This window comes from Manacus candei, unplaced genomic scaffold (genome assembly GCF_025592945.1).
Source record: "Manacus candei isolate 608988 ecotype Guabito, Panama unplaced genomic scaffold, ASM2559294v1 h1tg000014l, whole genome shotgun sequence".
Taxonomy (NCBI): Eukaryota; Metazoa; Chordata; class Aves; order Passeriformes; family Pipridae; genus Manacus; species Manacus candei.
The window spans coordinates 22,641,263-22,655,473 of record NW_026138062.1 but is presented as its reverse complement, the minus strand read 5'-3'; the positions used below and the strand labels follow the sequence as shown (position 1 = coordinate 22,655,473).

The window sequence follows — 14,211 nt, the reverse complement described above, 5'->3', positions numbered from 1 at the left end:
TTTTAACCTCCTCTGAGTCACAACAGAAGAAATAGGTAGAAAACTCAGTTTTCTCTAAGCATTGTATAATATAATTATACGGAGAACTTGTTATTTTAGCATACAAGTTCCCCTTAGGGAATACACAGGCAGCTCTCGTGATTTTCTAGCTTCTTCCCTGCCATGGCTGGTCATATTAGTATGTCTTTTACTTGAATTCTATGTTTCTCAAAATGCAAAACAAATGCTCTTCATAGCAGGCAGTGGTTTCAGGCAACACACTCCCTTTTATTTCCTTCAGAATTAGCAATTTTGTAACAATGGACAAATGTGAATTATGATGTATCCTTGCCATCATCGACAGAAACATTAGAATCTTCTGCCTTTTAATTTTTGTGGCTAGCTGCTTTCATATTTTCTATTATTTCATTTGAGCACCACATGGAGGTTCCTCTGATATTCTTCTTTCATTTTTACTTAAAAATCAGGTTGTAATTAAAAAAAAAAAAGGCAACAAGATGTACTTAAAATTAATGGCATTAACGTTAAATATTTATTGTTTGCCAATAATATTTTGTTCCTGTTATTGCAGAAAACGCCTCTTCAAAAAGAAAAAACCCAACATATTCATTTGTCAGTATAGAGACTTTTCTGACTTCATGAGTCTGACATTGTTATGACACCATTTTCCAAGGTTGGCCGGGCTTCTGTCCCAGCAAGTACTGCCTGCATGCAAGCCCATCAGTCCCTAGGCATACAAGCAGGCAGCCGTGACATGGGGGACGCTCATTTCCAGCTCCCACTGAGTGCAGCACAACTCGCTGGGTCCACAGCATCAGGCTGCCATTCAGACATGGCACGGGTGCAGGCGTTGGACCCAACAGCAAAGCAACAGAGCTGTTGACAAAACTGACAGGCATTACTGAACAGTCCAGTCTGGAGGAAATGATTTATTGTATCAGTTATGTGGCATCTATTTTTATTTCTCCCTTTTAAACACAGGAGGAATTAAAGTATCAAACCCCCAAGTTTTCTGCTGAAGTCTTCAAGCTGTGTTGTAACTTTTCTCCAAATTCAGGGCTCGGTACTTCCTGCTGCTGACTGGCAGCCTTGATTAGCTCCTCATGCAGAATTAGACACAGATGGAACACATTTTCAAAGATCATCCGTCAAAATAACCACAGCCCAAGAAACACTAATACAATGCAAAGCGCTCCCCAGGACTTCACTGAAAACATAGCAGACCCTGTGGGGGGTTGAAGAGTTTCCAAGAACCCTTGCAACTGAAGGGACAAATACATTTTTCTCCCTAGGAACTGAGTATTTCACCAAGCTCACATGCTTGTCTTCTACTTGCCTTATGATGAGATATGTTAACCATCCGTGAACATAAGACTTGGGTTTACATCACAAGAGAACTGGTGAACTTCTTCTTTTTACAGGTCACTCAGAAACAATGTTCTTTTAAAAACTTCAGTGATAACTCTTTGACTTACCCTTTCCATCTTTGTTTTTCTTTTTCACAGATATGTTTGGAGTTGTAGTAGGAGACTCAGAACGAGATGGTTTCGGTTTTTTCCCTGAAATAAACCACCAGTGAGTCAACTGCAGCTTTAAAAAACCAAACAAACGAACAAACAAAAACCCAAACAAAAAATCAAACAAAAAAAAACCAAGCAAGGACCTAAAAAGGGAAGAGATATGTTTCCCCAGTTCAAAGAATATTCAATTTCTACTAAGTTACGAACTCACTTCTATGCTGAACTTCTTCATTTTCTAGAGCAGGATTGGACCCCTTATGCTCTTACTGTACTTTTAGTAAAGACTATATTCACTTTCCTGAAGTCCATGTGCTTTGGAAATTTCTGTGGCTATTTAGGTACTCTTAAGAGCACTTAAAACAGACAAGATGAGAAGAATAAGCTATTAACTCTGGGTAAGAGTTTAAAGAGGAAAAGACAGATAAAATACAGAGCACTATCTTGTTCCCTCATCACCAAACTGGAATTTAGGGACAAAACAAGATTGCCTGCTTGTTTAATCAATTGCAAGTCTCCACTGACAGCATCAAACTACACTGTCGTGTGAAACAAACATTTTTTTCCATCCTGTTGTCTTTTACACCTTTTTCAACAGTGGCTGCACATAGAGGAAAGTCACTTGTTTATAACAATCAGAAGAACCAGTAACAAGCTCTGAAAAAAAAATCAGTTTTTAAAGTCATAAGAATGGTGGCTCTATTTGGTAAGGAGGACTGAAAGAAAGAAGTTAGTTACAACCGATTAGAAGAATGAAGAGCATTCATTTGAAAATGCTGCAAAATCAACTACTGAAACATAAGGAAATAAAAAAATCAAAGTCACGCTGAAATATTTTTCAATATAAAACCTTGAACCTACTCCTTTATTAGTTCTCATTCTCTGCAATGGCAGCTTTTACAGGTGAAGTAATTAATCAGAAACCTTCAGAACTTTCTTATGAAACAGCAATTTATCTTATCAGGTTTTGCAGTGACCCCTTACTACACTGACATTACTTAAATTACTGCCTATGATCCTTTGAGAGGTAGAACAGACTAAGCAAACATAAGACTCAGAGAAACATATTTCTAGTCCAAATAGCATATTTTCATAATTAAAGATCTAAAGAAAAATATTTTTCTTTTTCTCTATTTATTGCAGTTCAAAAGAACTGATGTTCTAAAAAGAGGCAAGACCAATAGGCCTGAGCAATCCCATACACTATAGCTTTCCACTTTTGGTTTTGTTTTTAGGGGTTGTTTTAGTAAGGAAACAACTCTGCTGCAGAGTAAGAGCAACAGTTTTTCACTAGCTCTGAAAAAAAAAAAAAGCTCAGTGCCAGGTTGCACTATCTCCTTTGCTCTAGACTTCCAAGTATAAGGAAGTCATAAGAAACAGTGGTTTGAGCACTCATCTTTTGACATTAGCAGTCTTGCTAAGTCCACCTTTGCACCTTTTTCTTTCTCCTTTTTTGACAGGGTATGGGGGAGGAGGGATAGTTAGTTGAGAGAGCTATAGTGAAGAAACTCTAGTAATACCTGGAGTCCGCTAACTTTCTTGCTTCCATTCAGACAGGATTCATGACTGAGGACAGGACACAAACAACACTCACCATTTTGGCCAGTAATGTTTTCCTTGACTTGAATGAAAGTGGGAGGGAGGAAATCCTACAACGTTGTTTTTTTCATATATCACGATACGAAAGGATAAAGAACTACTGGGGTATATTTTTAGAAAGTTTTTATCCACTCACCATTATAGGTTGAAAAAATGTCAGTTTTCCCTAAAAAGTCTAGATGAAGTCACTCTGTATGGATCAGCCTCCAGGGCACAAGAAATCCCTCAGGGTAACTTTGGTTAAGTGCTTTCCCCCCTCTAAGTTGTGTCACAGGAAGACTCTGTTGGGTGCTAGTCTTGCTCCCCCTCTTGAACAGGTGTAAATGTAGCTATTAAGGAGTAGGGAGTGTTATTTTGATGTCACTAATTTAAACCTTATCTCTAAATACCTTCAGTTCTTAAGACACAATGAAGTGGATGAGATCGCAATTGGGTCATGACTGAACTACTGCTGGTAAGCTTCAGGAAAAAGAAGTACTGATCCCATGTAATTTACATAATTCTGATTAGAGATAACCTAGGCTACTAAATATGAATACTCCGGCAACAGCAATTCTAGGCTCTTTCTTCAGCCTAGACTACTTCAGGACATCTCATTTGGACAGTCCTCTACCAGAAGCCCAACCAAAATTAGCAACCAGTGAAGAATGTGAAACTTCTTTACAGAAATGTATCCATGTTACTGCTGTATATCTAGGCTAGAGATACTTAAGACGATGGTTTCAGACCACACTGTGAGCTATAATCTCCAGGCGCTGACTGATACCATCAAGAGAAACAATTAACAGAGACACACCAGATATGTTTCCTTTGTTTAAAAGAAGGTATTTTTTGAAAGCACATTAAGCACTAGCACGCATTCTTCTTTGGTTCAATACAGCATGAATTTATTCCTTTTCGGAGTACATCACTAAATTCCTTTTTAGGAAAGAATTTTACAAAGAGGAAGGATAAAGAACATGCAAGAGCTAAGCCTTATGAGGGGCTTCCATAGTTTTGGCTAGCTAACTGAATTTATAATTGGTATTTTCACTACCTTCCCATAGCAAATACAGGACTGAAGGTATTAGTACAGCAAATTTCCAAGTTTCTTTGTCTGACACTCCTTTGTTTTTCCTGTCTTTCTGATGCGTAGTTTGGCAACTCAGTGCTCAGACATTCACGAGTACAAACATCACACTGAACACCTTTGGAGTTGAGCAGATGGGTGGATACAGTTCTCCTACTGTAGCAGTAAGGCCCACAAGGAAAGGAAGTGAAATCACCTCATCACTTCTGGAGAACATTTTCTTGGGGAAGCTCTACTTGACAATGCCATTCTGGCCCAGTTAGCTGGCAACGCTCTGGACTATTCATCCCGCTAAGTTTAGATGATGGGTTAATACACTAGAAGTCTATAAAATCTACAAAAACCCTATAAAATCATGAGTGACATGGATAGGGTAAAATGACCACCACCATTTGCCATGCCTCAAAACTGACCAAAGGAAGGGAAACAGACTGCACTTAAAAAAACCCTCTACAAACAAACAAAACACCCAAAAGAACCTCACCCACCCACTGCACATCATCCTAAAGGGCACTGCAAAATTAATAACACTTTGCAGCAATTCTTGTACATCAATGACTTATAAAAGCCGGGACATTCTGAAGTAACACTTCAACATCACTCAGGCCATACCACCTACCTCATGAACACTGAAATTCACTGAAAACTAGTAGCTAATGAAACACTAAGCTGATGAATCTTTTCTAGTGTTTGGGGTTTTTTTCTAAAGCAAATACACACATTTGCTGTGAAGCAACTGGTTTTCTAACCTACAGCTAGGGAGGAGGAAGGAGTGGGTGTAAGCAGAAGCACAACACGAAAGAGGGTATGAAAGCATCAAACCGAAGAGGTTAAATGTCTGGCAGACAGCAGCTCCTTGTTTTGACACACACAGAAGTCAACAGTATAAAAGAAGAAGGAAAGAAAAGAACAAAACAAAAAACAGTTTAAAATGCTGTGGTTATCTCACAGTAGTGCGCACAGCACGGTAGCTTCCCAGCAGTACTTTTAGGGCAGCTGCTGGTAAAGCTCCCTTCCACAGCAGTTTCAGTTCAGCTTTCTAAGGGGAATCAGAGACTTCCTGACCCACACCCCTGCCTGCAGGACCTTGTGACACATATGGGGCTCAGGAGGCTTCCTCAAGATCTCCACAGGCTGCTATGCTCTCTCTCACAGATAACTCCCAACATTTGGAATTAGCAGCAAAAGTAGAATTAAAAATGCACTCCTATTCAGCAGGATAGCTGACTGGGTAGGTAGCTGACTGGCTGGGTAGCAGGATTCCTGTTTTGGAAGGCTTTTATTTATCATGCTCTAGGGTTAGCCTTAGGATTAGCTCCAGAAACATAATGCCCTTGTTTTATTTTTCTTTTTTTTTTTTTTAATTTGTTGCAACAGCACCTAACATCTGTCTATATTACATGACTCTCTTTCCTTGTAGACATCAGCTTCAGACCTCTGATGGGGTCCATGTTGAAGTAGGTAGGAAAACAGGAGCAGAAGGTCTGGCTAACACCACTTCATTACTCTTTGGCACAGCACTGACTACAATGGAACATCACTACACTGTGTAAGCGTAATCTGTTAGAAATGGGATTAACACTTATTATAGCATGCAGCTACTAAAAAAAATTAAATCCTTCATATTTAAGAAAGCTAAAAAGCCCTCCTCATTCTCATCCCCTATTCTGAACTGATCAAGTATCTTCAGCTGAAGCTAGGTAAGGGCTAATGAAAGTACTTCAGGATTCACAATAACAAAAGCTCTATAGCTTGTATTGCAATTCTGCTCTGAAGAAGAAATATTCTTACAAATAGGAAGAAGCAGAGATTTCTGTTTCCTACAGGATAAGCCATCTTTGCTATGTCTACAACATCATTAGTCTAAGCACCAGTATATGTGCTCACGCTACTCAGGAAGAAAATGCTTTTTCTGCATTTCTAACTGAGCCCACTCAATTATTTTGGCCTGATAACTAGAATGGTTCCAGACATGCACAGGGGAACCGACCATGCCACCCCCTGCTCTCCTACTCCACACTGCTGTTCTCTGGTATCATCTTACCTTTTCTCTTCTTTGGTTGTTCAAATTCTGGAGTCTCTGGTGATTCAGCGTAAGGGTCTGGGGCTTCCACCACCTCAGGGATTCCATCAAGTGTGACTGACACATGTGTAATAGGAGCCACCATATCATCCTCTTCAGCTGTGCCAAACATAGTTGCTTAAAAGAAGAGGACAAAAGGAATATTTTCACACAGCCATGAGGACTTTTAAAAGTTGGGTTTAGACCAAAAATTTAAACATAGAATAAAATAAAACTATGACACTTCAGGCCTTCAAGGGACAGAAGACTAGTTCATAAGGGAATATATGAGCTGAAAACATTTTACACAAGCAGAAGCACTACTAAAATAGACAAATTTAATGATATAAGCCACCTCCCCAAAAAAGCACAATTGATCACACATTCACATTTAAGGCAATCTGCAAATATAAGTGTATGCTCTTTTATCCTGACAACATGCTAATCCTCTATCAGCCAAGCAAAACACTGCAATCTAAACCACCCAACTTCATTCATACCTTCCCTTTGTAATTCTTGATTCTTTCTTTTCCTGTTAAACTCTGGCATGGCAATGAAATCTTTCAATGCATACGACATTGGATTTCTGATACCCAAACTATGTACGTAAAGGGTATCTGGAAGTTATAAAATAATCTTACCAATTCCATGCAACCACACTGCACTGAATCCCTCCTCCTTTCACAAACAAACAAGGCAAATACAGATTAGATTTTCTTTCATAAAAAACTTACTTATTCTTTTTTCATCCAACATAGGACCAGGGGAGTCCATATTGAGAAGTGCTTCAGCAGCCTCGATTGTTTCCATTGTTTCATCTCCATTATGACAAGATGCTTCAACTAAAAGTAAAGAAGAAAACATAATTCTTAAGAAGCTACAAACTGGACTTAAAGCTTAACACAATATTTATTCTTATTTCATTTCCAGAAAAAAAAAAAAGAAAACATAGTAAACATGGTCTTCTAGTACATGAGTAGAAGCAGATTAGCTGGGGAGAAAATGCAGACTGCAATAATTTATTTAGTACAGTACATTTTTCAGATTACACGTAAAAAAAACCAAAACCAAAACCAAACCCAATACAAACCTTTTGTTTCTGCCTCATTGTTCTAACCCCTCTCTTTGCTGATTATGCAGTAAAACACAAACCCCATGAACCTAAGAAATATCACTATCACAAACAATAGTCCAGAGAATATTATTTAAAAAAACATGATATTGCTAACTTCTTATGGTGGTCCAAAGTGTTATCCACATGTCGATATTTTGTGTTATCCACATAAAAACATGTGGATATGACACTTGAGGACATGATTTAATGGTGAACATGGTGGTGGTGCTGGGTTGACGGTAGGACTTGATGATCTGAGAGGTCTTTTCCACCCCATAACATTCAGACAGTTAAGGGTCTGCACCTTCTTGGTGACATCTCCAAACAGCCTTAAGAAATGAGGAACACAGAGCTGGGGAGGAGGACAGGATGAAGAGAAAAGGAGAGGCAGTGAGTATGGACTAAGCTCCTGGCCTGGGAAGCCATAGAGCAAGACAGCAAATTGCAGATAATTTTGTCAGGCAGCTGGCAAGCTCAAGAGCTCAGCCACAGAGCATCTCAGTCCCAAGGGCCAAACAGCATCACTAGGGAATGCCTAGCCAGCTGAGGAGGAGACACAACATGTACAGCCCATGCAGTCCGTGGGCATGCTCATGCTTGGCCTGGTGCTGATGACTTGATCATTTCTGGTTCTAAGTTTTATCTGGCTGCAAACTTTCCATACCATTTACCAGCATTACCAAGACCTCAATAAGGATGTGACCCTAAATATAGGCACGCAGCACTGACAAAGCAGTTGTTTTCAGTTCCAACGCTGAATGGACAGGAAGGTTAACTCGCCACGATCCAGCTCAGCCAAAGCCATGGAGCATGGCTGGTTTACACTGCCACATACAATTTAAAAGCTAGCAGTGGTACCTCCAGGTTCTCAGCGCTGCAGGCAGGGAGGAGAGAGCTGCTGCTGTCTCCTCTTTCCCCACCGAGAGCTGCAGGAGGACCAAACCCGCTCACTGGCTTTCAGGTTATGGAGTAGAGTCACTTCTTCCCCCGAACGACAGCAGAGGTTGCCAGCTTTACATCACTGTTATACGACATGGCTAAAGGTTTACCATCCTTATCCAAGACTAAAGAAAGGAACTTAAAATAGCCATATAAATAAGGTAAGCACAGAAATTCATATAATTTGATGCTCACAAAAAACATAAGCATGTTAAGGAAATTACCCAGTCTGACCACTCATGAGACTCTCTGGCAGTCGCACTCCCAAGGCTGGAGACTGTCACTGCTGGGGCAGAAGTCCCTTCACAGGGCGTGGCTCAGTGAGCTGATGGTGCCCAGCTTGATTCCCCCCACACACCCCACTCACACAGTCAGGTTTCCTTACTGGTTCAAACCCAAGTTTCCCATGGCAGTCTCAGATGTCTCATTCCACAAAGCCATTTATTCACAGCACAGTAACACAGAAACAGCCTGAGCTGGTACCTCCAAGGACCCCCAACCAAGAAACCCCTGGGCTTTTATACCCTTACAGTCTACCCATGCACAAGTCTTGCTCTTCTTGTCCGTGTCCCTCCACCTCCCTGGTGTCACCAGTCTTCCTCTCCTTTGTTACCTAAAAGGTCAGCAATTCCTGGCTCCTGCTGTGTCTCTCAATGTCCATCCACCTACCTGGCTTCACCCATCTTAGTGCCCTTTGTTATCCCAAAGGTTGACAGTTCACAGCCCTGCGTCTTGGGCTCCCACCCAGATCTCAGTCTGTTTGCAAGCAAAGCTACCTGGACTAGATGTCTTCCTCAACAAGCAGCAGATTTAAGAAGAACTGGAATGAGATGGCTTATTTGTTACACTCGGCAAAGTCAGAACTGAAAGAACGAGGCTGGAGGGTATAATTTCTGACAAGTATCACATTTCAAACATTATCTTAAATAGGTGTAAGCTTTTTTTAAAAAAAAAAAAGGAAAAAAGAGGTAAAAAAAATGGGTAAGGAAAAAATGAAAAAGGGAAAAACAGTCAGGGAAGAAAAAATGGGAGAAGAAAAACGGAGGAGAAAAAAAGGGAAAACAAAAAAGAGAGGGGAGGGGGGAAACCATACCTAAAAATATCTTCAGTTTTTTCCCAAGGTCCTCTACAAGTTTTTGTTTATCTGAGCAAGCCACAAATGTAAGCCTCTGTATCTGCATGCCAATTACAGCCCAGTTACTGTGAATCCAGGTACGCTATGAATCAGCGTTGGCCCGAGGCTTGCCCAAACAGAGCTTTCTGCTCTGTAACTGTGCCTCATGTTGGAAGTTCCCCAACTCAGTCCAAAGTCCTGCTTTCCTTACTACTGTCTTTTTTGAAATTTTTACACCACTCCAGCCAATGCTGTCCCCTCCCTTTGCTTCCCTGGTGGCTGGCAGCTCTGGAAAGTGGACAACACAAGTGCATGTTCAGGCTGAGATAAGGGCTGTGGTAGTCACAACTGTGTTTAAATTCACTGCTGGCTTTACTAGAGACAAAACCAGGCACTGCAAAGCCTCAAAATAATGTCAGAAGAAATCTGAAGTTACTAAAGGTATAAAGAGATCCACAAAACACAGACAGAGCTCCCTTTTGCAGAATAGCTGGCTGTTAAATTTAAGCACTCACTTTTTAGTATCAACTCTGAGCTGATTGTTATCGGACACCGGAAAACTCAGTTTAAGAACCCAAGTACTTCAGAATACCTGCACATCACCCTTCATTTTCTTTTTAAAATAAGGCTTCACAATTTATAAAGAAAATTACCTCACTGGAGAGGTGTATGAAAAAACCCTCTCTGTTTTTAACCAGACGCCACAGGCAGCTGTGAATAATTTCTTTACAAAGTAACTGAAACCATACCCCTTTTTTTACAACTGGCATCTCATCAACCCATAATCCTCACAGATTAACACTGAAGTTCAGTTTCCACCTAACTACTCCTTTGGATTTCTTTGTACATCACAAATGACTACCTAAGATGCTGAGTTTGTGCAGGACTGCTAGAGCTTAAAAAAAACGTACAAAGCAAATGCTACCAAACTTCAAAATGTTGTAAAATAACTTCAGAACTGGTTAGTAATAACTGTTACTGATCTCTGAAAATGCACACCTCCATGCTCCCTATTCAGACTAGGGCACAGGGCATTTAAATGCAAATTTTCTGTCCCTCCTCTGTCATCTCCGCCCCCCCCCCAACTGTCTCAGTGCTGCCACTTTCCTGTTCCCATGAAACAATGCCAGGACAGGTGAACCACAAAATGGCAGGCTTCGATTAACTGCTGTTTTTTCTAAATTAAGCTCACCAGTCATGGTAAAGTTAAAAGAAAAAATTATAACAATAATTAAAAGAATGGTTTCAGGAATTACATTAGTTCTTTCTTCCTGTACACCTTAAAAGTATAATTAGCCACAATGGTAAAATATACAAAGTGTAGCAAATTGTACTATCTGACAAGTTGGCTTGGAATTTCTTCTGCACAAAACATTATCCCCTGTATTTGTCACAGGAAAAAATTTCAATATTCCATTTAGAGATAAAACTAAATTCAAAGCCAAATGCTCCAATTAATTTTGTTAATCACCCTTTACTACATGATGGTTAATCATTTAAAATTCCATAATACTGGCAACAAACTGACCATAAAATTGTCATCACAGTTTCTTCCAGGGAAAACTGCTTTTAAAGAAGAGGGTGATAAGGCAGGTCTGCCTATTCATTATAAAAAAATTACAGCGTGAATGTTAACTAACATAACTAAAAAGCTGGTTGCTGGCCATCTCTCAGCAGGGCTTCACGTGAAACAGATGCTGTTCTTACAGTTTTCTGCAGGTTATAATTTATACTACAGGCAAGTAATCACCAATGTGTGACAGCTGTGCTTTTGAAGGGCTGAAGCTACATCTTATAGATGAAAAAACCTACCACCATCCGTTATTCTGCACATAGATCCCTAAAAACTAAGTGCTTCAGTATCATGAGGCCTACTGCTAATTTCCGTTAGTCCAGGAGAAAAGAGAAGCTTATTGTTTTAGAGTCATAAAACAGTACTGAAAAAAACAGTAACTTAAAAAAACCTAAATCCTTCATATTAAGCAGTCATCGCTTAGTAAACTTAAGTCATTAATGATGGTGGTTTCAGTTTTGTTTTGCTGTGAACTTCAGGCTTATAAATATTTTACTGTGGAATTAGTACAGCCTTTACAATGTCTGATCCTCTCTCAAAGGCATAACGTGGAAGTGACTGAAAAAACTGGTACAAACTTCAAAGAGCAAAACAACTCATTTCACTGTTGAGACCAAACATGCGCATGAATAAAATCAAGGAAACTTTAAACAAGGGAAGAAAAAAAAATCAGCTGAAAAAAGAGTAGGTGGGAAATTCTAGTTACAATTGGTCTCATTTCAGAGGCAGCCTACAGCAAGCTGTGCTTGAACCGGGTCTCTTCCACACAGCAGTCTTGCAGTTCAAGCCGGCAGCTGTGGCCACAGCCAATGCTTGTCTGCAGTGGGTAGAGAGATGACAGGGGCCTTCTTCCCCCATGTCCTCTCCTTACCTCCTGTGGGGTGCCTTCACAGCCCTGGGCCCCAGACTCTAGCCCATTAGAGTCAGGCAGGATAGCTCCCTGCCAGAAACCATGGGCTGAGCTACTACCAGTGCTGCCTGTCTTGCATCCTGAGCAGGAGCTTTCCAGCAGTTATGCTGGTCCCTGCCTGGCCTGCATTCATCTACTTTCCAAGGAAACCCACAGCATGCACAGTAGCTAGCAGGATGGAGAGTAAGAAACAGATAATTAGGTAGCATCTCCTTCACAACAATAATCTCTGCAAAGTGGCAGCTCTCCATTTCTCAGGATTTTGCTTTTAAAGAAAACCAGACTGCTTCAACTACAACGGATGATAGGAACAATACTGTACTTGTCTGCCTCCAAAGTATCCCTGAAACCCTTGGACACCAACGGTTACAAGGATTACATATTTTCAGTTTCTGGCAGCAATTTGCAAACCATTCTCATGTGACCAGCAACAAAAAAAAAACTCCACAAAAGTGGAGTTTCACAATTACTCATGCAAGTAAAAGTTCACACACAAGATATTATTACAGTGAATATGGATTCACAAAAACGATCCACTACAAAAATTCACACAGACACAGTAAGTGGTGCTTAAGTAACACACTGAGGAAATGCCAGTTGCAGTGTGAATAATTAATATGAACAGCAAGTGAATAGTTGGCAAGAGGTCTCAAATAATGTTTGAGTATGTAAGACCTTCTTGAATAATAACCTAACTTATTTGTTTGGTCACAGTCTGTTCTCAGATAATTCACTACTAAGAAAAAAAAAAGAGCGATTTTCATCAGCAATTTACTGAGAACAGCTCATGTCAATTTACTCTGTGAACTGTTCTTCATGTCATGTTGAGTTCTTGTTTTGCTTTTGGTAGTAAAAGGTTGTATCAGAATATCCCTTTGGAACCAATGTCAAAAGCATGAGTGAAACCAAAAAGCTGTCTGCATCCCTGGAGACAGTCCAGGTGTGGAGCCTAGTGGATGAAAGGAGACTACCCCACCTTTGAAATCTGTTCTCCAAAAATGCTTCAAATGCATGCATTAAGTGAGGGGCTGTTTTTTAAAAAATGTGAACTCTTTGAGCTTTTCTCTTGAGAATTGTTTTCTCTTTGGGGATACATTTTCTAAGAGAACTTACACAAAACGTGTATTTTAGGCATTAATTATTATTAGACATCCAAAATAATTACTATGCTGAGCATACTTACACCAGTAAGTCACGCTAATGTGCACATTTTATAGCTAACTGTACACCCTCAGAAAGTTAAAAGTAGTACATCTACTCAAGCTGCATATTCCAGTTTTTTGGTATACATGTTTACTCAGGAATGTACTGCCTATTAAATAAGAGCAAACTAAACCTATGAAGAGCAAAGAAAAATCTTCTTGGTACTCTGAACAGGACCCTGCCTTAATCTCTGGATGAAGTTGATGAATGAAACTCTTCACCATTATCAGCTGTGCAACTGGGATTGCAAGCCACCTGCCAACAGTATTAATGCCATTTTCTCTGTCTCTTACAGAATTAACAGCATTCAATACAACTATTCATGTTATTCCCTTGTTGTTTTTTGTCATTAAGCTTTTTTCCACCATTAGTCACAGCCATTTCGGTGCAAAAACATCTCATAGAAAATGTTTTTATTAACAACCTGTGAGGGTGATATCATCATCTTCTATGATTTGCTCTTCTGCGACGTCCAGAGAGTTTTCAGTGATCATGTCACTAGGTTCATCCACACAGGTTAAGCCAGAGTAGTTATGCAGGAGTTCTGCACTAGGAACATGCTCCACAATGACAGCAGGGAAAATGGATGGATCACCAAGCTGGAGGATGGGGGAAAAAAATCAACAACAAAACAGTAGTTAGACCACATCCAATCTAACCACTTACTGATTAATACTTCAACAGACCTATACTACATCACTTGAATGTCAGACTGTCAGGAGAGAGTACCTAAGAACAAGATGATTTTTAGCACATGAAACCAAATAGCAGCAGTGTCCCATTACGAGACAGAGGCTGAATATCACTGAAGTATTTAATGTATTGACTTTACTCCAGTACGCAATACCAGACTTCTATGACATGATTTTACAGCATTAAAGCTGACAATACAGAGGAGTGGCACAGCGCAGTAGGTGAAAAACTTTGCTGACAATAATACTGCATGAGCGACTTGCTGCAAGCACCTTTATCTTTTGCTCTTCCCATCAAGTTGGGGGTGGAGGAGTCCTGAGGCTGTCAGGACTGGATGAAGCTCTCACAGGCACTAAGTTTCTCATGAGACATTATTTGAAGTTCACTATTTTAGGACACACTTGCTAAAAGATGAAGG

General features: G+C 40.0%; 1 protein-coding gene across 7 annotated transcripts in view; it reads right to left on the bottom strand.

Moving 5' to 3' along the window:
- Positions 1-14,211, bottom strand: part of ELF1 (E74 like ETS transcription factor 1) — an 82,270-nt gene that overhangs the window by 14,476 nt on the left and 53,583 nt on the right. For all 7 annotated transcript variants that reach the window (XM_051778716.1, XM_051778714.1, XM_051778719.1 and 4 more), the window contains 4 exons: positions 13,525-13,699; positions 6,982-7,089; positions 6,230-6,385; positions 1,476-1,559 (listed from right to left, as the gene is read on the bottom strand). In XM_051778716.1, coding sequence (XP_051634676.1) covers positions 1,476-1,559; positions 6,230-6,385; positions 6,982-7,089; positions 13,525-13,699 — 523 coding nt within the window. The remainder of the gene's footprint in view (positions 1-1,475; positions 1,560-6,229; positions 6,386-6,981; positions 7,090-13,524; positions 13,700-14,211) is intronic.